This window comes from Gymnoscopelus braueri (genome assembly GCF_963280865.1).
Source record: "Gymnoscopelus braueri genome assembly, chromosome: 9".
Taxonomy (NCBI): Eukaryota; Metazoa; Chordata; class Actinopteri; order Myctophiformes; family Myctophidae; genus Gymnoscopelus; species Gymnoscopelus braueri.
The window spans coordinates 17,984,238-18,003,608 of record NC_137610.1 but is presented as its reverse complement, the minus strand read 5'-3'; the positions used below and the strand labels follow the sequence as shown (position 1 = coordinate 18,003,608).

The window sequence follows — 19,371 nt, the reverse complement described above, 5'->3', positions numbered from 1 at the left end:
CCGCCCCCTCCCACCACCCTGTGGAACCCGGCGTCCCTCGTCGACACCACCGCGGACTCCCGGCGAAGGTTCAACCCTCCCACGCCGCCGAGTCGTCCGCCTCCGGGTCTGACCAGAACAGACAGGCCGTCTCCTGGCTGGGGGGAGCGGCTGGAGGAGGGAGGGAGGCGGCGGGCAGACGTCCCCGACCGGTACCCTTCTATGAGAGGGCCCGGCGTGCAGGAGCCCGGCCCCTGGAACAGGGCTGAGCAGGACCGACTCCCCCACAGTCTCTACCACCACCACCACCACCAACACCACCACCCCAGCCACCACCGTCACCTCAACAACCTCCACCAGCGGCCCTCCATGCCTCTCTCCATCCCCGGTGCCTGCACCGAGGTGGGTAGCCAGGGCCACGCCACCTCTCCCTCTCCTTCTCCCTCCCCGGTGAGGGAACGTCAGAGCCAGGCCGCCGCTGACAGCATGCTGGTGTATGATGAAGCCCTCCAGCAGCATCGCCGCCTCCTCAGCAAGCTGGACATGGAGGAGAAGAGGAGGCGAGAGGCCAGGGAAGGAGGTGAGGAGAGCGAGGAAGATGAACACGAATTGTTTTTCTGTGCTTCTGTGTGTATTTGCTCTGAAGGACACTGACATCCTTCATGGTGCATCCGGCTTTGCCGGGCGCTCCAACGAACACGATTGCCAGCAGGGGAGGGGAGGGCGATCTCTGTCAGGTGACTCCTACGGGTCGGTCTGGGTGCTTGTTCAGCAGGGAGTGGAACTGGGAGGGATAGCTTGTTCCTCTGCACGTGTTATGTCCTCCTTGTGAAACTCCTCACTGTCGGGTGAAAAGAAGTGGCTGCTGTGTCACATGTATCGGAGGAGACACAGGGTTGTCTGCATCCTCCCACTTGGCCAAACAGTGGGGGTCAGCAATGACAGGGAATTGGCATAATGACTAAATTGGGAGAAAACATTTGAAATAGGAAAAAATGAAAATAAATGAGAGAGGTTGGGAGCCCAGAGGACTCGGAGATTAAAGAGAGGAAGCTGGCGGAGGTAGTTACAGCAGGGAATGACTAACCCTTTAATGATGTTAAAGACTAAGATTAGAAGGTTAGATGTCTATTTTTTTTGCTTTTTTACCCATGAGTCATTACTGCGTTTCCCTCCCTAGGTTATTACTACGACCTGGATGAGTCATATGATGAGAGCGATGATGAGGAAGTTAAGGCACATCTCAGGAGGGTGACAGAGCAGCCCCCGCTGAAACCGGACACATCCTCTGAGGTGCGCGCACGCACGCACGCACGCACGCACGCACGCACGCACGCACGCACGCACGCACGCACGCACGCACGCACGCACGCACGCACGCACGCACGCACGCACGCACGCACGCACACAAACACACATATTCCCAGTGGTGGACAAAGTACTTGAGTAAAAGTATAGATCCTCCTGGTCAAATATGAATCCACTAAGTGAAAGTTGCCAGTCAAATTTGTACATGAGTTAAAGTGCTGGAGTACTTGCTTTTAGAAATACGTAAGCATTCAAAAGTACATGCTTAAAAAAATATAAAGTATTAAGTAAAAATAAAGTGTTCAAAAATTACAAATTAAGTACATTTTCTTTTTAATATCAATCTATTGTTGTATTAAAATGTAGACATTTGAAAATACAATTGAAAGATTTTCCAGAAATGTTCAACAAACAAAAAAGCAAATAGGGCAATTAAGTGGTTAATTTATAATGTACTTTTTCCCTTCCTAGAAATATAGTGGAGTCAAAAGTACAATAGATGTCTTTGAAATGTAGTGGAGTGAAAGTCCAGTAAGTCAAGTATCAAAGTAACAAATACTCAAGTAAAGCGCAGATATATATTTTTTTTTACTTAAGTACGGTACTCAAGTAAATGTACTTCGTTACTGTCCACCACTGCGTATTCCTGTGTCTCTCAGAGTTCTAAAACAATGATAATTTTCCTCTGTCTCTGTGTGCAGAAAGTGGATTTCTTGCGCGTATGCGGCCTGACTACGCTTTCCCACCGTAACGAGCTTCTCGAGAGGAAGAGGAGGAAGAGGAGGAGGATGCTCAGGGAACGCAGCCCCTCCCCACCGGCCGTGCGGGGCAAGAGGAAGGCTTTGTCACCCGCGCCACCCCTCGCCACCCCCTTCACCGCCGAGCAGATGGACGGTACCCCCGAGCTGGCGGAGAAGAAGGATTTCCTCCGCTTGTTCAGTCTCACCCACGTCTCTCCACAGCAGAGAAGAGGTGAGACCCCCTCTAGAGCAAGAGCAGTACTTCTCAAAGTGGCATTCGGGGACCCCCAAGGGTCCTTGAGGGGGTCCAGGGGGTCCCCAGCAAAATGAGTTAATATAGCATTCAAATCAGTTTAACGACTTGACCCTATAGAATAGAGCACCGAAGTCTGACATCACTGCCGCTAGAGGTCACTATCCCCCTGGGTCACAAGAGTTATTTTTGGAAATACCATAGGGGAATCTTAGATCGCGTCATATAAGAACTGTGTTCCAAAAATAAACAAATCAGCCGGGCCATTTTACTCATATGGATATGAAGCATCAACTGACGGTGAGAAAGTAAAACATTTCCAAACTTTACTCCAAACACAGACGTCATCAAATGTAACTCCATATCATAAACGAACCAGTAAAAGTGAGGACTTCGGTTCTCTATACAGCTTGGCTATTTGAAAATAGTCGGTTAACTCTGAAAGTGAGTCTTAATTCCATGGCTGTGTGTTTGATGCCAGAATTATTTAATTGATAAATACTAGATAACTCTGCATAGAATCTGTTGAAATAGGTGATATAAGGAAATGCTGGCGTGTAAGGTGCTGTCTGAATCAGACTACACACACACACACACACACACACACACACACGCACACGCACACGCACACGCACACGCACACACACACACACACACACAGTGGGTCAGTGTCATCCATTTACTGTCCCGTTAACTGGCAGCAGCAGTCATTTGTTCATCGGCTCTCTTTCGCTGTGTGACGTGAATGACAGCCGCTCTCATTCTGTCTTCTGCTGTGTAGATAAAGAGAAGACAGAGGAGCTGCTGAGAGCAATACAGCACAAGACTGTGACTTTAGACACAATCAGATATAAACCTTTACCTCCGTGTAGCAGCCCCCCTGCGCCCTCAGCTGGTGAGACACATACACGCACGCATGCAGGCGCACGCACGCACGCGCGCACACACACACACACACACACAGACACGCGCGTCGCGTCGCGCACACACACACACAACACGCAGAAACGCTATATAAAGCATGCTTATTTCCATGCAGGTGACTCCTCATCGACCCCCCTGCCGTGTCAATCAAATGGACAACACTACCCAGACTCCCCCAGCCCATCCCCTCCCTACTCCCAACACCACAACAGCCTCCACACAGACGCATTCAAGCACCCCGTCGACACCCCGGCACCCGGCGGACACCCGCCCCTGGCCCCGCATCATGAAAAGGGTGGATTCATGGAGGTTCAGCCAAGCAAGAAACTCCAAGGCCACCAGAATGGTGTTGTCACTTCTGCCCAGAGAAAGGAGTCCCATCTGGGGCAGAACGGGCGGAATCGCCCCTGGGAGAGGTTCACCCCGGAGGCCTTCGCTCAGCACTTCCACCAGGCAGTACTACAGTCCACGCACAGCACAATGCACAACAAAGGTTAGCTGCTCTTGTTTCTCTCTCACACAGGCAAAAGGTTTGTAAGAAGGGGCAACCCACCCCCTGGTGGTAGCCGTAGGTAACGCACTAGCTCAGAGGTCTACGTGACATAGCTGCTGTGCAACTAACGACAGTAACAACAAAGTACATTTGCTTGATTACTGTACTTAAGTATATTTTCTGAGTATCTGTACCTTACTTGAGAATTTGTATTTTTGGATTCTTGACTTGTATTGTACTTTTGACTTTGACTCAAGTAGGCTACTGGGGTTGACTACTTTGCCCACCACTGGTGATGAGGTGTTGGCAGTCTGGGAAGCTTGACATTATCTCTGTGTTTTTTCTTGTCAGGCGTTTCAAACAGTGTCCCCGAGGCCACCTTAAAGGCAGACCACTCACGTCCACACAGCATCTCGCCGCTGAAAAGACCAAATGCCCATCATGCCCCCCAGCACGCCCACGTCAACGGCCACCGTCGTTTGCACCCCCCGCTGCCTCAACGGGACCCCCCAGCAGGCCTGAAGGAACACCTGTCTGAGGAGGAGGAGGGCGAGTCTGGGCAGGAGGAAGAGGAGGATGAGGAGGAGGATGGGGTGGAAGAGGCTCCTAGGAAGTGGCAGGGTATTGAAGCGATCTTTGAAGCCTACCAGGACTACATGGATGGTAAGATTTCCTCACTCAATGAAATTATATACATACACTATGTGCGTTGACCAATTGTTCCCTAGCAGATTTATAAAGGCCATATCGTTGCTGCCGAACAGAAAACGTGCATGTCCATGCTGTATGTCATCTTTAATATTAACCTATATATTTGTTCTACTTTCTTTTCAGAACGTAGTATAGAGAAACAGGTTCTCCACAGTCAGTGCAAAAGGCTTGAAGCTCAGAACTACACCCTGACCAGAACTGCTGAACAGCTCTCTGTTAATATGGGGGTAAGTACCTCTGACTGGCTGTCAGCTTCACTTCATAATACTTTGTCTTTGTTTGTTTTCTGCTATCTTTTTGCGTCAACATTTTCTAGACTACAAGGAATATAATGTCTGTGCAGAGATTCTGTATCTGTTCTCCTTTTAATGTAAATTAGTTGTATTGTTCATTTGTCAGGAGTTGGTGAGTCAGAGGCAGAAGGTGAGAGAAGAGAGAGAGAGACTGCAGGCCCAGCTCGAGCACTTCAGGAGGTGTTTGACACTTCCCAACATGCACTGGGGCAGGGGGCACATCAATGGGCACAACCCGAGGTGACCCCTGCGCTTGGTGCGCACAACTTCACCTGCCACTGAAATCCCCGATGGAGACACCGCTGACGGTGAAGAGACTGTAGCTGAAATAGGACAGACAAGTCAGCAGTCTCCATACAGTACTTGAAGCACTTGGAGCAGCCGGTTCTTGTCTTTAAATGTTGTCGGCGAATCAGTGCTGCTACATTGACTGTTCTCAAGTGACCATTGTCTGTGCATTCTGATTCCGCAACGCACACCTCATTGCTCATGGATTGTTAGCAACACTGTGTAGGTGTCACAATACATTATCTCTGATAGAATAATGCTAATAAAACACCTCCCACTAGTTCCCTTGTTGGCTTTAAGGATTTCCCACCAGTTAGCTCCTACTGTATCCAATTTGCATTTTGACTGTATTTATCCAGTCTCAATAGATTTATGTGGATTTGACTAGGCACAAACCGGTGTTCTCCCTAGACTGTGAAGCCCGGAGATTACCACTGAAATAATCTCTTGGTTCATGCACAGACAGTGGATGGTGAATGAAGGAATCATAGCTCACCTCAGGCCTTAAACTTGAGAGGATGCACTTGAAAAATGAAAGTTAAAAGCTACTTGACCTCGTCCTGAGTGGCAGCATGTTATCGTATGTACCAATTACTGTACCTGTCTGATCACAGTAAGCCTGTGTGCAAGGAAAGGTTCTACAGAGGATAGGTGAACAGCTAAAGGAAAATATCCTTTAAAAGAATGGAGCAACTGTATCGGTAACAATGTTGTTTTTTGTTTTTGTTTTGTTTAAGTTTATTAACTTTTTCAATTGTGATAGACAAAGGATTTTGTAATATGTTTTATTATTTCAGCCATTCGTTGTGGGAAGCCATATGTTTTCTTTGAATTGCTGCTGGTCAGAATTAAATGTCCAGAATAATATTTTGAGCATATTTTATGTGTTGCTTACATTTTTTGGGGGGATGACGAAGATGCACTGGAAACATGAAGGACAAGATAAGCAGTCTCAAGTCTGTCTTTCTTGGAACATTATCATTGTCATCACCATTATTTCTATAATCACCCCTAACTACCCTTCCTAATCCTCCCAGATGTACCTGTAAACTTGAAAGGAATATCAATGTTTTTTTTATAGGCCTTATCACATTACTCTAGCTATGATATGGAGACAGCTTTTAAGTATACCCATTTGACTGTAGATAACATGATGCAAGCTAGCACGGTGGCAACTGAGTCAGAAAACACACTGACTGATTGACCATTCCTAAAATGCATTTTGGTGTCTACCTGTCTATTTTTTAGTGTAATTTTTCACCATTCAACAGCTTTGTAGTTACTTTTTGTCAGAAAACAGGAGAGACCAGTTATTTTGCAGTTCCCAAAGACAAATGGCGATTAAAACCTGAATAACTTTGTCACACAAACTATAAATTAGTCTTAGGCTAACATATCATTACTCTTAAATCTTTTAAATGAACTCCTGACATAACTGACACAATTTTTTTGTCTCTGTATGACAGTATTAAAATTATGCTATCTCTTTGTGGACAGTAATGCATCACACACTCTGCATATGATATTCACAGGTATAACGGTAAATCAGGACAATTGCTATCTTTACCAACCGCCTGACCCTCCTCCACACTGCATCACCTGTTCAGTCTCCTTTACCAACATGTCAAATCACGTCTCTATTTGTTTCAATCACTCATTACATAATATATTGGGTTGTACAATTATAATGAACTATTTATTAACATATATTTGCTGTACATTTGGATGGGAAAGTTCCATTAAAATGTTTGTAAAATGTGATTTATTGGTTATCATTTATACCAGGGAGTGGGGGACATGCAATAACACTATCAACAACTGGAATATACAATGATTAGCTATTTTATTTTATATACAATACATTGCAAATACTGAGACAATTGAGTAAGTAAGAGAGTTACGTTGTGAAAGAAACTACTGTATATTATTCACAGTAAAGACTAATTTATACTTTGTCACATGTGTGTCTCAAAAAGAAAAAAAGCACACAAAGACATTTTTGTTTTGTCAAAGCAGACCATTGTGAGACAAACCAAAGCCTGACTCTCATGGGAATGTCCAGGAGCTATTCACTTGGGTTCTGTATGATTATCAGCAAAAACTCCTTGTCTGCAGAACAACAGTAGAAATAGTGGGGTGAGAAATGGTAAGATGGTCAAATAAACCACAATGACAGTATTACTTTTAAAGGATTCATATTATTGGTCCTCATTAAGCTTATCATGAAATGGCACAATTTCCGTCTACTTACTCTGCGTCTCATAATTGGTGGGAGTTCAGAAACCTGCCTACCAATGGCATCATCGACGGTTTTCCAAGCTAATAGAAACTATAGCCTTTCTCTTCCTACAAAGTTAGCATGCTGAAATATAATACATTGTTCTTACATTATTATTATTCTTTTAAGTTTGAAATCTTGTTTGGAATGACCAAAGATGCCTAACAATGATGTCACTTGTAAGCGGATTCCTTAACTGTCCATAGTCCTCCTCTGAGAGACAGAGTTGTAGACAGAAATGGTGCCATCTTATAATGAGCATTATTGAGGACAAATTATAGGAAGATAATAATTGCTTAACATCATCAATTTAACCATTTAAGCTCTATATATACTTTGTCATATGCGGAATAGCGAAAATAATTTATCTACAAGCTCACAACGTGTCACCATGCAATGCATTTTGAGCTTATAGATATATTTCCCCTACTTTTGACATTTTAAAAAATTACTTTTGAGAGAATTCTGGCCAAAATAGGGAAGCCAGGTTGAAAGCAATATAATAACAACTTCCTTATTATGCATCTATCTTTACAGAACATGTTAAATTATATCAATCAACAATTTCAATACATCAGAATTTGAAACAAGTGAAACAAATTGCTTGCCACTTGCCTGGTGCCACCATGATCTCATGTTTCTTGGACCGGATGCGGAGGAACGTGAGGTCGTTCTGAGGGTCAATGTCTCTCACGGTGCTCCTAGCCTTCATGGTCAGCTGGTGCAACAGTCCTGCATACTGGACTGTTGTGGAATTATCTAAGGTCGTTCTGATTGGAATACCTGAAACACCCATAAGGTTTGGTATTATTACAGTATGATAGTCTGATTTGAAAATATAATATAAAAAGATAAATTAAAGAGATGACATTTTCATGTCTATTGAAACGCATTTGGCCGCGGACATAATTTTGAAAGATTTTGTGCCAGGGACCCCCATAGTAGAGAAGATCATCTTTGTTAGATAGGATTATGTAGTACAGAATTCTACAACTGTGTACGTGGAGGGAGTGAAACCTACGATCTGAATAGTTATTCTTATACTGTACATTCTATCATTGGGTTATAACTTCTAGCTGGTGAAATTATAGTGAAATTTAACTTTTCCTCTTTTGCTGGGGACCCCCTGGAACCCCCTCAAGGACGTACCTGAGGTCCCCGGACCCCATTAGGGAGGTAGAGACCAAGACTATCTTAGATACGAAAGCAAAAGTCAGACTCGATAAAATATCGAGTCTGCTGTAGAGAAAGCACTCATCCATGAAGTTAGATTATAGTAGGTTTTTGACATACCTTCTGCATTAACAACTATTGTTCCAATCACACCTTTGTGTGTCTGAATCCTCTTCAACGTTTCCTCAACTTCGGCCTATTATAGGAGAGCAAATGTATGTTAAAAAAAATAAGGTGTTGTGTTCCAAACACAAAAATGTAACACTACTACATCATGCATTACTGCAATATAACACAATCATGACATAATGAAAATTAAAGCAATTCAAATGTTCTGATCAGTTAACTTAAAGCAGTGCTTCTCAAACATTTTCATATCAAGCCTATCAAGGACCCCCAAATTAATATGTAGGCTATTTGGCCGCGGACCCCCATCTGATATTGTGCCAGGCCAGGGAGTAGTGGACCCCCATATTCTTGTTTGTGAGCTTGTAGATCTGCTATTTTCAAATAGCGGATGTCAAAGTGGTTAAACTGATTTTGATGCTATATTAACTAATTTTGCTGGGGGGGGGGGGGGTCCTTCCTTGTTGCTGCCCCTCAACAAGGACCCCTGGGGGGTCCCCGGACCCCACTTTGAGAACCAGTGAACTATTAATTAAGTGAAATAAACGATCACAATACTCTATCTAATGATTTTTATTCTATATGACCTATTTCTGATCGAAAGTAGATGACTCACAGCAGTCTCTTACAGTGGTGGAAAGTAACTTTTGTTCATTTTGAGGTATTTTTACTTTAGTATTTCCAATTTTCAGTAGGCTACTTTTACTTCTACTCCACTACATCTCAGAGGCAAATGAAATACTTTTACTCCACTGTAATTATTTGAAAACTTTAGTTACTACTAGTAGTTACTTTGTAGATTTGGACTATTATTACAAAACATACATCAGCCATTTCGGTCATTTGAAAATAGCCAATCTACAACCTCACAATGCCTAGCAATGTGCTATTTTCAAAGGATTTTTATACATTTCATACATTTGAAAACTTGTGAAATGGGACATTCTGCATAATGAGTACTTAGTACTTTTGGTACTTTTAAGTACATTTTGATACCAATACTTTTGTACTTTTACAAAAATAAACGGAATTCCGGACTTTTACTTGTAACAGAATATTTCTACATTGCAGTATTATTGATACTTTTACTAGTAAGTAAAAAAAATGAGTATTTTTTCCAATTTCCACCACTGGTCTCTTACCATAATGTTAACAGCTTGTTAATGACGCTCCTCCTGGCAGCTTCTCTCTCTTCTTCGTGTTCGTCTGTTGCCAAGAGAAACGGAGTGTTGCCAGGTTTTGCGAGAGAAACAAGAATACTTTATTTAATGGCTTGTTTCAAAGGTCTAGGAAAACAAGCCTAAAACAAGCCCAAAAGAAGCAACAAAGGCCACATGAGCACTTTAAACTATTTGGAAATAGCCGATCTACAAGCTCACAATACGTCCCATGGTGAGCTTGTAGATCTGCTATTTTCAAAAACTCTTGCAATGAAATGTGGAATACTTGGAATCTTTTTTAAAACATTCTAACAACAATGCTCGCTGGCACAAAACATTTATGAAAATAGTTGAGAACCACTGGTTTAAATAATAATTACGACATTTGAAAATAAGCCCAAAATAAAGAACTACACTTTAGAAACAAGCCCAAACAAACCGCAACCCACAACTACCAATATTTACAAGCGACTTTACAGAAAGAAACAAGCCCAAAGTCGCTTATAATACGTAAATCTGGCAACGCTGAAACGGATGTTAGTAGAGCCAGAGTGTAGAAGAGAGAGTAACGTCACGCTTTGACCTCGCCGCAAAGCGGGCCTCTATGGGCTATAGTTCCAAACATTGGAACTATCTCATTGACGTAGACAGAGCACTTCCGCATTCCATTCTTAGACAGAGCACTTCCGCATTCCATTCTTACAATGGGAGTGCACGCTACTGTCATTACTCTCTTTCTAAATTACTCTGAGTAGAGCGGATGTGAGTCGATCATGGACGCTCCGCTGTCATTGTGTGGGAAATCTCGCGTTGCTGCAGTGGAATCGATGCATTGGATGGACAGCATCACGCGAGATTATAGTTTAGTGGGCTGTATTCCAGGGTTGCCATGTCCGCTTATTATATGCGACTTTGGGCTTGTTTTTCAGTCGCTTGTTAATATTGGTAGTTGCGGGTTCTGGTTTTGGACTTGTTTATAAAGTGTAGTTGCTTATTTGGGCTTGTTTCCTATTGTTGTTTAAACAAACATTTTCAAGTCAAGGACGAAGGACTCCCAAATTAATTATGTATTTCTCTGCGGACCCCCATCTGAAACTATTTTATGCCAGGGACCCCCATACAAATTTGCGTTGTTAAAATGTTTGAATTTCTTTCCACATTTTTCAAATTTTCTCAGCTCACAACGCGACGCATTGTGAGCTTGTAAAGGGCTCACTTCTTTGGGACTTGTTTTCATAACCTGGTTGCTTTGCTTGTTTCTCTCACACAATCTGGCAACGCTGACTGTATTCCTTCCTATGTGCTACTGTGCCTGTTTATGCTCACAGAGTGAAAAATGCCGGAGCTAGCAGTAGAAAATGCGGTGGTTCACCCTCTGGTGCTGCTCAGCGTGGTCGACCATTTTAATAGGTAAAGAAACGTCCTAACGAGCACATTATTTGTCTATTATACACGCGGCATTTGTGTAGTTGCCTCTAAATCGCTTGGTCTTTTGCTAACATTACTGCCTTGACTAGTAGCCGCTAAGCTAACTCTGTTAGCCGTGCTGAGTCAGAAGCCCATTGACAGCATAACGTTAGCTAGCTAGCTTGCTAACCAGTCCTTTTAGTTTGCTTAAGTGTGTTTTTATTGCTTGTCAGAATTAACTTATTTGTTAACTATGTTCCCTTAGGCTTTTTAAACGTTTGTTTTATTTTACCTTACTTATATAGTTTATGCTCCAACTGCTGCTCAGCACTTTGTGACTCATGTTTTGAAAAGTGCTATATAAATAAAGTTGTTATTAAACTACCTAATCTTTGAAACGTGTGTGCTTCTGAAAAAGTAGTAATAATAATCCAGATAACATAAATACACACCATCATTATAACCACCATTCATTTATAAGGGTAAGGCAAAGATAGGCTTGTACTGTATGTTGCTACTGACTATCCATCACCTGCTGCTAAAACAGTCATGTTTTGTGTTCCTGTTAATGACACAACTGTTACTTGTGTTCTTGTTCTGTTCAATATTACAGAATAGGTAAAGTTGGAAACCAGAAACGAGTCGTTGGGGTTCTCCTGGGGTCTTGGCATAAGAAGATTCTCGATGTGTCAAATTCCTTCGCTGGTGAGTTTCAGACTGACAGTGAAGTTGAATCATAATCAAGACATTTAAATACACATGAGCAGGCCTGCTTATATTAATCGTTATGGTTTTATTCAGTAATAACTCCCATGATTTAAATCAGTACACAGCCACATACACTCATTGAGGTAGATGTCACTGTAGGACCTCAATGGAAACAAGTCCTCAGGACTTTTTTTTGGTTATCCTTTTAGACCAAGTGTATAACCGTACTCGTGCTGTTTGCGTTTATGTCTAATAAAGTAATCAATCAATCAAAAAACGGTCAATGTATCTCCTCAGTGCCATTCGATGAGGATGACAAGGATGACTCTGTGTGGTTCTTGGACCATGACTACCTGGAGAACATGTATGGCATGTTCAAGAAAGTCAACGGTAAGACCATGGGAACATATCCATTATTTTATTTAATCTACAGACATTGGAAGACATTGTGAACATACATTGTGAATATACATCTTCCATTTTCCAGCCAGAGAAAGAATAGTTGGTTGGTACCACACGGGACCAAAACTACACAAGAATGATATTGCCATCAATGAGCTGGTCAAGCAGTACTGCACAAATTCAGTGAGTAGCTTCTTTCTATTGTAATATTACCTTGGTGTGCTGTGTGGCGGGTATATGTAATATCGTCGCTGTCGGGCAGAAACCTTGTATCTCCATAACATGTCAACTTTTTCTTTTTGGTTGAATTAATGCTCTACTTCGTCATATAAGAGTGTAGCATACAGAAGTAGCGAAAATAACAGAACTGTGATCTTGTAGATCTGCTATTTTTGAAGATTTTAAAGTGAAAGTGGTTGTCTGTCTGTGGTCTTTAGAAATGTTGGACCTTTGCTGCATGTCACTCCCCATCTCTCTGAACAAAAGGAAAGGGTCCGCACACCGCCTTAATGCTCCCAGCAGATTTTAATGAATAGAGCGGTCAAGAGTAACAACGTTTCGGCCGATGTGGCCTTCGCCTCATACCTGACGAAGGCCATATCGCCCGAAACGTTGTTACTCTTGACGGTGTGCGGACCCTTTCCTTTTGTTCATGTTTATTTAGTCGGATCCCGCACCTGTTGCAATTTTTTCTATGGAAGCATATTGCGCAGTGAAAATATCCGATCTACTAGCTCTCAATTGTTATTATTTTAAGATTAGAGCATTTGTGGTCAAACTAGCAATATATTCAGAAGCATCTTCCATGATAAAACACTAATGGTCTCGGATATTCCATGTAAAAGCAAAGGTTAAAGCCTCAATCTGTGATTTCTTCACCTGGTTTGCAGTGTGTAGAACAGCATAAAACAATATAACTAAAGCATACTCATTTTGCATATTGTGTTAATTGTTTAGAAAACACAGCGCTAGTGTGTGGCGCCCCGTTCACATTGTTTCACAAATCTTACTTAATTAGGACTACATCAGTCGTGACTTGTGAGATTTTATTTTGCTTTAATCCATGCACCTGACAGCGACAATATGCTCATATACATTCTGTTCTTGAATAAATTCATATTTGTAATTGTATCTTTCCAGGTGTTAGTCATCATTGATGTGAAGCCTAAAGACTTGGGCCTGCCCACAGAAGCATACTTCTCAGTGGAGGAAATACATGATGTATGTGACAGTGTGACTAACATTTGTATCACAAAGATGGATATTTAGAGTTAGTTAAAACAAGTTTGTGCTTCTATTACTTTTAATGCAAAATGATATAATGAAAAGGCTACATTTTGTGCATCACTTATCTTGAAATGACACTTGCATTCTATTTGAAAGGGGGTGAACACATATTTCATTAAGAGATTCTTTCTTTTGTTTCTAACCACATTACCAACAGTCAAAAAAGCTTGTACTTATCTAAATATGAGAAAAATGTTATATTTAATTCTGGTCCTCAATTTGTCTACTGAGTTTTATATATATTCTTAAACTACCCTCTGGATATGAGACAACATACATACTCTAAATTAAGGCAACTGTCTTATTAATTTTTTTTATCAATGTGTGATGTCATTTCATATCCAAATAATGACCAGAACCAAATAACAGATTGGTTTATAGGGCTTTTCTAACGGCAATGTTTCTGCCTATCCAGGATGGAACTCCAACTTCCAAGACATTTGAACACATCACCAGTGAGATCGGTGCAGAGGAGGCAGAGGAAGTAGGAGTTGAGCACTTGCTCAGGTAAATGGAACAAAGCACACACATGCATTCACTCATTATTGTAACTTATTCACTCACTTACCCTTTCACTAATATATTCACTCATTCTCGCCACCTATTTTTCGCACACATACATATCATGGAATGAGCAACACAGCTAAACGTGTGGGTAGCGCCAACAAAACATTTGCCAAAATCCTCCAATATGCTTCTGTTGGTAATCACTCTCGTTTTGAGCGACCTGCCAGCGCACACCTGCTGACAGGTGTGTGCCGGTCTGGCACCTGAGCATGGGTTCTGCAACTTGAGTTTGTGTATGCTCCAAGCAGCAACACTGCCCTCATGGAAAGATGCCACGTTTGTCCCTTCCGGATAAGGCCTGTGCAATAGGGCAAGTGGAAGCTGGTGTTCTGTTATGCGGAGTGGCAGCATTATTTGGTGTCAGTCCTGGTACCATTTCCAAACTTAGGACCAAGTTCTGTGAGACTGGTGAAGGTAAAGGAAGACAACAACCCAAGAAGACAGGTTCCTCACCCTTGCTTCACTGAGGAGCCATAGGTTTTCTTCAAGAGTTTACAAGCAAGATTAGCACAACGGTAACAAAGACAGATGTCAAAGTTGCAGGACCCATGCTCAGGTGCCAGTCACACACCTGCCTGCAAATGGCAATGACATCAAATAATATGTAATTTGTGTAACGGAACACCAGCTTCACTTGCCCTATTGCACAGGCCTTATCCTGAAGGGACAAACGTGGCATCTTTCCATGGGGGCAGTGTTGCTGCTTGGAGCATACGCAACCTCAACAAAGTTGCAAGAGCAATGCTCAGACCCATGCTCTCAGCAAGTGTGTGCAGGCAGGCACATTTTTGGGAGGCGCTATCCACACGTTTAGCTGTGTTACTCATTCCACGATTGCACAATCCTTACAACTTATACCTCATTGTAAAGGTGACTAATCAACGATAAAAAAAATATAAAACACAATACCAATTGATATTATTGAAGGGGAGAAATAATCGACCGAAGTTTTGTATGTATGTATATGTGTGTGTGTGTGTGTGTATATATATATTTATATTAGAAAAAAACATACACACACACACACACACACCGTACTCTGTATATAAACTCTACATACTGTAAACAGTCACACCTAATAGTTTTATAATGCGTTTTATCGCTTTTCACAGAGACATCAAGGACACAACAGTAGGCACTCTGTCGCAGCGCATCACCAACCAGGTGCATGGCCTGAAGGGGCTTAACTCCAAGCTACTGGACATTCGGTCCTATCTGGAGAGAGTGACAGCAGGCAAACTGCCCATCAACCATCAGATCATCTACCAGCTGCAGGATGTCTTCAACCTGCTCCCAGATGTAAATCTACTGGTAAGGCTCTTGACTGTGCGTGTATGTGTGTTGGGAAGTATTTGGTTGTCTCCATATTCAGGTTTTATGATTTATTGTCTACATTTTATGACCCTTATTAATCTGAATATAAGACTGGTGCCCCTCTGGAAATACATCTGATACATTGATAACAGATGGCGCCAAATGTCTTTATTGAGAGATCCTTTTCAAAATGGGGCTTGCTTGTAGACGTTCTTTTTCTTAAATGGTTCACTAAAATATGCAGATTAGATCTTAACTAATACGTGATCTGCAACTCCTAGTTTGACAGTTTAATTTGACATCATTGGTGAGGCGTGTGCACCCGTTCCATATTGTGTCGTAGGGAGTAGCAGCTCATTTGCCTTTAAAGCTACAGACAGACATGGCTCATTCAGAACAGACTAAAACGAGCATAGAGACATGCTCTATGTATCATCTGAGTGGTATTTTCAGCAAAAGACTTCAAAGATGTGTTTTGGGGACCATAGACTGAGACTGAATTAACTGGCTGAAAAACAGAAATACCAATGGACTACACAGTTTATTTACATTTTTATTTAAATACCATATGTCATTCATTTACACATGTGTTAACATTTAATTGAATTTCAGTAACAATTTCATAAAAAATATACTGAAAGCATGATTTAATTTAAAAGATGTTAAAAACAACCTACCTTGTTTTATTTATTTATCACTTTCAAACATGTTTGGGGTAATTCTAACATCTACTGGGACATAAAAGAGCACCCCAGACAATTCTTCTTATTCTTGATTGTCCTAATACATGAGGAGACTGTTTTTTCAATTACTTTTTTCGTTTTTCATTTTATTTTCATTTAAAAAAAAGAATTCACTTTCCCCAAAAAGTATGAAAAATAAATGAAAAAATGAATTAAAAAAAAAAAGAAAATCTCCTCACGTATTAGGACATTCAGTCACCAGAACCAAGGACGGGTGTTTCAATGAACCTAACATGGTTAAAATGGAGTTTGAAGTTACAATGGGTTTGTATAAGAAGGGGGCGTGTCTGTTAGAATGAATATCAAATATCTAAATACTGAATCAAGCAACTTGAACTGTCTGGGGTGCTCTTTTATGCTTGAGTAGACGTTAAAATTACCCCATACATGTTTGAAAGTGAAATATCCCTTTCAATACGGAATGCTTGTATACAAAACCTTGGTCTTAAATTCCAACCCTTCTAAAATTACCATCCTTTTGTTTGTTTTTAAACACAACTCACTACACTTATGCCTCCTTTGGGAGGACAAAAAAGAAAAAATAACTAAACAATCCGAGACCAGGGAAGCACAATAAACAATACCGCACCTTAGTGTGGCAGGGGATATTCCGCTTTTTTTTTGTATAATACTATAAAAGAGACCAAATGTCTTTCCACTAACTTTATCACTGCATGTTATCAAATAATGAAGGAAAGACAATCACATGGTAGAAAAAACAAAAACATAATTGAGACAAGTTAGACAACCAAAATCTATAGGCTGTATACTCCATTAACAGTTAGCCCATTCATATATTATCTCTCTAAAGCAAAACCTCTTCTATATACATGTTGTTTACTATATCTGCCCAGTCCTCTGTTTTAAGAGGGTCAGTAACCAACTAGTCTAGCGTGGCCAGACTGTTGCCTCCCACAATTTACAAATGTTTCCGGCATACAGTCTGGGACTCGGAAGCTCTGATCATGCTTAAGGGGAAAGCGGAAGCCCCTACCCTACCCACTTCCGTTTTAGCATTGTGCAGTGGCGGATTCACTCATTACCCTCCGACTGGAGGGTAAGTGAGTGAGTCCGACTGGAATCAAAACAACAAGTGTTGAAGATGGCTAGTTCGTTAGCAGCAATGGAGATTTCAAAAGCTCTTTTCGAGTCAACGCTCTCTGAACTTTGTCTAATCCACAGTGTTAATAATCTATATAGCATTCAGAGATTGTGGAATAGTTGTCTGGTGACGCGAGACTAGTTTCCACTGGGAATACAGGTCTGCGGGCACCGCGTCGTGATTGGTCGAATGTCTTTCCGGTCTGAGTAGCTTAGAACAACTTCCGTTAAGCAGATTTCAGGAAGTGGAGTTCCAGACTCTATATAGCATTCAGAGATTGTGGAATAGTTGTCTGGTGACGCGAGACTAGTAACCAACCAATGTCTGGTGATGTTTTTTTTTGTATGACAATAAAAATATATTAAACAAATATTTATTGAAGTGCCCAGTATGAAAGTCAGTTTTCCCTAGAATGAAAATGTCAAATTGAAACAGTATTTTCACATTGAATGCAACTTCCAATTTCTTGTGTATATTCACTGTTTCGATTATAATCTTTAATAAATAAAATAATTTTCTTAAATGTAATATTTTCCCTCCAAAAAATTATTTGAAAAGAGGGGGCAGGAGTCTTGTTTCATAATGAGGGTTGTGTTATGGTAATTTAATTAATTACAATTTTATAAAGTTGACTAAAGACCTCAGACTTGCCTCAGAAGCTAGTATGAATGTCTAGCATTATCTAAATAATTACCATCTAGTATAATAGAGGTTCTGGGCAGTAGAAAAACTTGACACAGGAAGATACTGTAGCAGCACACAAAAAAAAACTATAATTTTTTGACACGTGGCATTGAAACATTATGAATCAACCTGGCATAGTGCTGGGATGGTATTTAATTGCTACTACTGCAAAGAAAAAACATCAAAACAAAAAGAAACGGGTGTTTCGGCGGTTAACCGCGCCACCCCCTAGCCTGGTGTGCTCCAGTACTTTCCTCTGTATTTTTACACCTTTTACCGTTTACACTGATTATCGTGATCATCGATTAACGTTTGAGCTCCGGTCCCTGCGTTGAAGAGGTTGAGACGGGTAAACCCTTTTGAATTAAAAAACCCTGAGGAAGACTATGTCGAAAGGTTGGTTTCTATCATTTAAAATAAAATAGTATTGCATCGTGGCTACGAGCTGTGCGACCTCCATCTTTTAATCAAACCCATTTGAACTACTATCTAGTCTTTGTTTCTTTTCTCACCCAACTACAACACCCTACATTTAGGACCTCTGTCAAAACATTTAGCTGCCCTTGGGTTTAAACCATTTTGACCAGAGCTGTGGCTCTAATTAACCATTGGTTACATTTTTGCTTTGTTTTTATTGTGTTGGTAAGTGAGTTTCTTAATGCAGAACATGTTTCTACCCCTTGGCAGGATTTCACCAAAGCCTTTTACCTGAAGACCAATGATCAGATGCTGGTGGTCTACCTGGCCTCTCTCATCCGCTCAGTGGTGGCTCTGCACAACCTGATCAACAACAAGATCTCCAACCGAGACGCAGAGAGGAAGGAGGGACAGGAGAAGGAGGAAAGCAAGAAGGAGAAGAAAGATGACAAGGAGAAGAAAGATGAAAAGGAGAAGGAGAAAGAGAAAGGGGACGCCACCAAGAAAGACGAGAAGAAGAAAAAATGAGTGCGTCACCTTTTGCGGCTTTCATCTCAGATTATGCCCTCTTCAACTGGATGGCGCTCTACTTTTCTCCCAAGCCGCATCGCTAATGTGGGTCTGCAGCTAAAAGTAGTGCTCTATATGGGGAACGGTGTCATCTGAGATTTGGCCTTGCAATAGCAACTGGCACTCATAAGACTGTTATTATTGTACGGATGAGAGGATGATATGTTTGCGTCTTTCGTGTTCCTGGCTATGAGAATGTGCATTCTGCTCTCAGCCGGTTACTGGTGTTCTACGGTATATGGTACACAGTCAAATCTGGAGTGTTCATTTGACACTTGAGTGTAAAAAAGGACCATAAGGACCCGTGTGGGTCAGTTTTTACACACAGTTAGATTAACACTCCAGATTTAGCTGTGTATTGTTTTGTAAGATGGAGAATACTTTTTTGTTTCTGTATCACTCAATAAATTGGGATCATAAAGTGGTTTGTTTCCTATATCTTAA

General features: G+C 41.5%; 3 protein-coding genes across 3 annotated transcripts in view; 2 read left to right on the top strand and 1 right to left on the bottom strand.

The window, feature by feature from the left end:
• Positions 1-5,867, top strand: part of LOC308092464 (genetic suppressor element 1-like) — a 24,641-nt gene extending 18,774 nt beyond the window's left edge. The window contains exons 9-16 of the mRNA XM_080438379.1: positions 1-559; positions 1,160-1,272; positions 1,989-2,259; positions 3,062-3,175; positions 3,320-3,697; positions 4,049-4,360; positions 4,532-4,635; positions 4,808-5,867. The exon at positions 1-559 is cut by the window's left edge and continues 97 nt beyond it. Of these exons, the coding sequence (XP_080294505.1) occupies positions 1-559; positions 1,160-1,272; positions 1,989-2,259; positions 3,062-3,175; positions 3,320-3,697; positions 4,049-4,360; positions 4,532-4,635; positions 4,808-4,945 (1,989 nt within the window). The 3' untranslated portion in view covers positions 4,946-5,867. The remainder of the gene's footprint in view (positions 560-1,159; positions 1,273-1,988; positions 2,260-3,061; positions 3,176-3,319; positions 3,698-4,048; positions 4,361-4,531; positions 4,636-4,807) is intronic.
• Positions 5,868-7,054: 1,187 nt separating this feature from the next.
• LOC308092722 (dynein light chain roadblock-type 2) lies at positions 7,055-9,753 on the bottom strand (the record flags this gene model as incomplete). The annotated part of the gene is made up of 4 exons (XM_080438823.1): positions 9,709-9,753; positions 8,561-8,636; positions 7,883-8,050; positions 7,055-7,098 (listed from the first exon to the last, which is right to left on the bottom strand). The coding sequence occupies exons 1-4, from the start codon at positions 9,709-9,711 to the stop codon at positions 7,055-7,057; spliced, it is 291 nt and encodes a 96-aa protein (XP_080294949.1). The 5' UTR covers positions 9,712-9,753.
• Positions 9,754-11,000: 1,247 nt separating this feature from the next.
• LOC308092015 (26S proteasome non-ATPase regulatory subunit 7) lies at positions 11,001-19,351 on the top strand. Its single transcript, XM_080437801.1, has 8 exons — positions 11,001-11,136; positions 11,747-11,838; positions 12,139-12,231; positions 12,329-12,426; positions 13,384-13,464; positions 13,946-14,037; positions 15,210-15,408; positions 18,628-19,351. Exons 1-8 carry the CDS (start codon positions 11,063-11,065, stop codon positions 18,883-18,885), a joined length of 987 nt encoding a protein of 328 aa, XP_080293927.1. The 5' UTR covers positions 11,001-11,062; the 3' UTR covers positions 18,886-19,351.
• The last annotated feature ends 20 nt before the right edge of the window (positions 19,352-19,371 follow it).

Excerpts from the sequence above, each read along its gene's own strand:
- LOC308092015 (XM_080437801.1), top strand. The coding sequence starts at position 11,063 with ATGCCGGAGCTAGCAGTAGAAAATGCGGTGGTTCACCCTCTGGTGCTG. Across the intron at positions 12,427-13,383 it reads AGCAGTACTGCACAAATTCA|GTGTTAGTCATCATTGATGT; the intron begins GTGAGTAGCTTC and ends GTATCTTTCCAG. Across the intron at positions 13,465-13,945 it reads CAGTGGAGGAAATACATGAT|GATGGAACTCCAACTTCCAA; the intron begins GTATGTGACAGT and ends CTGCCTATCCAG.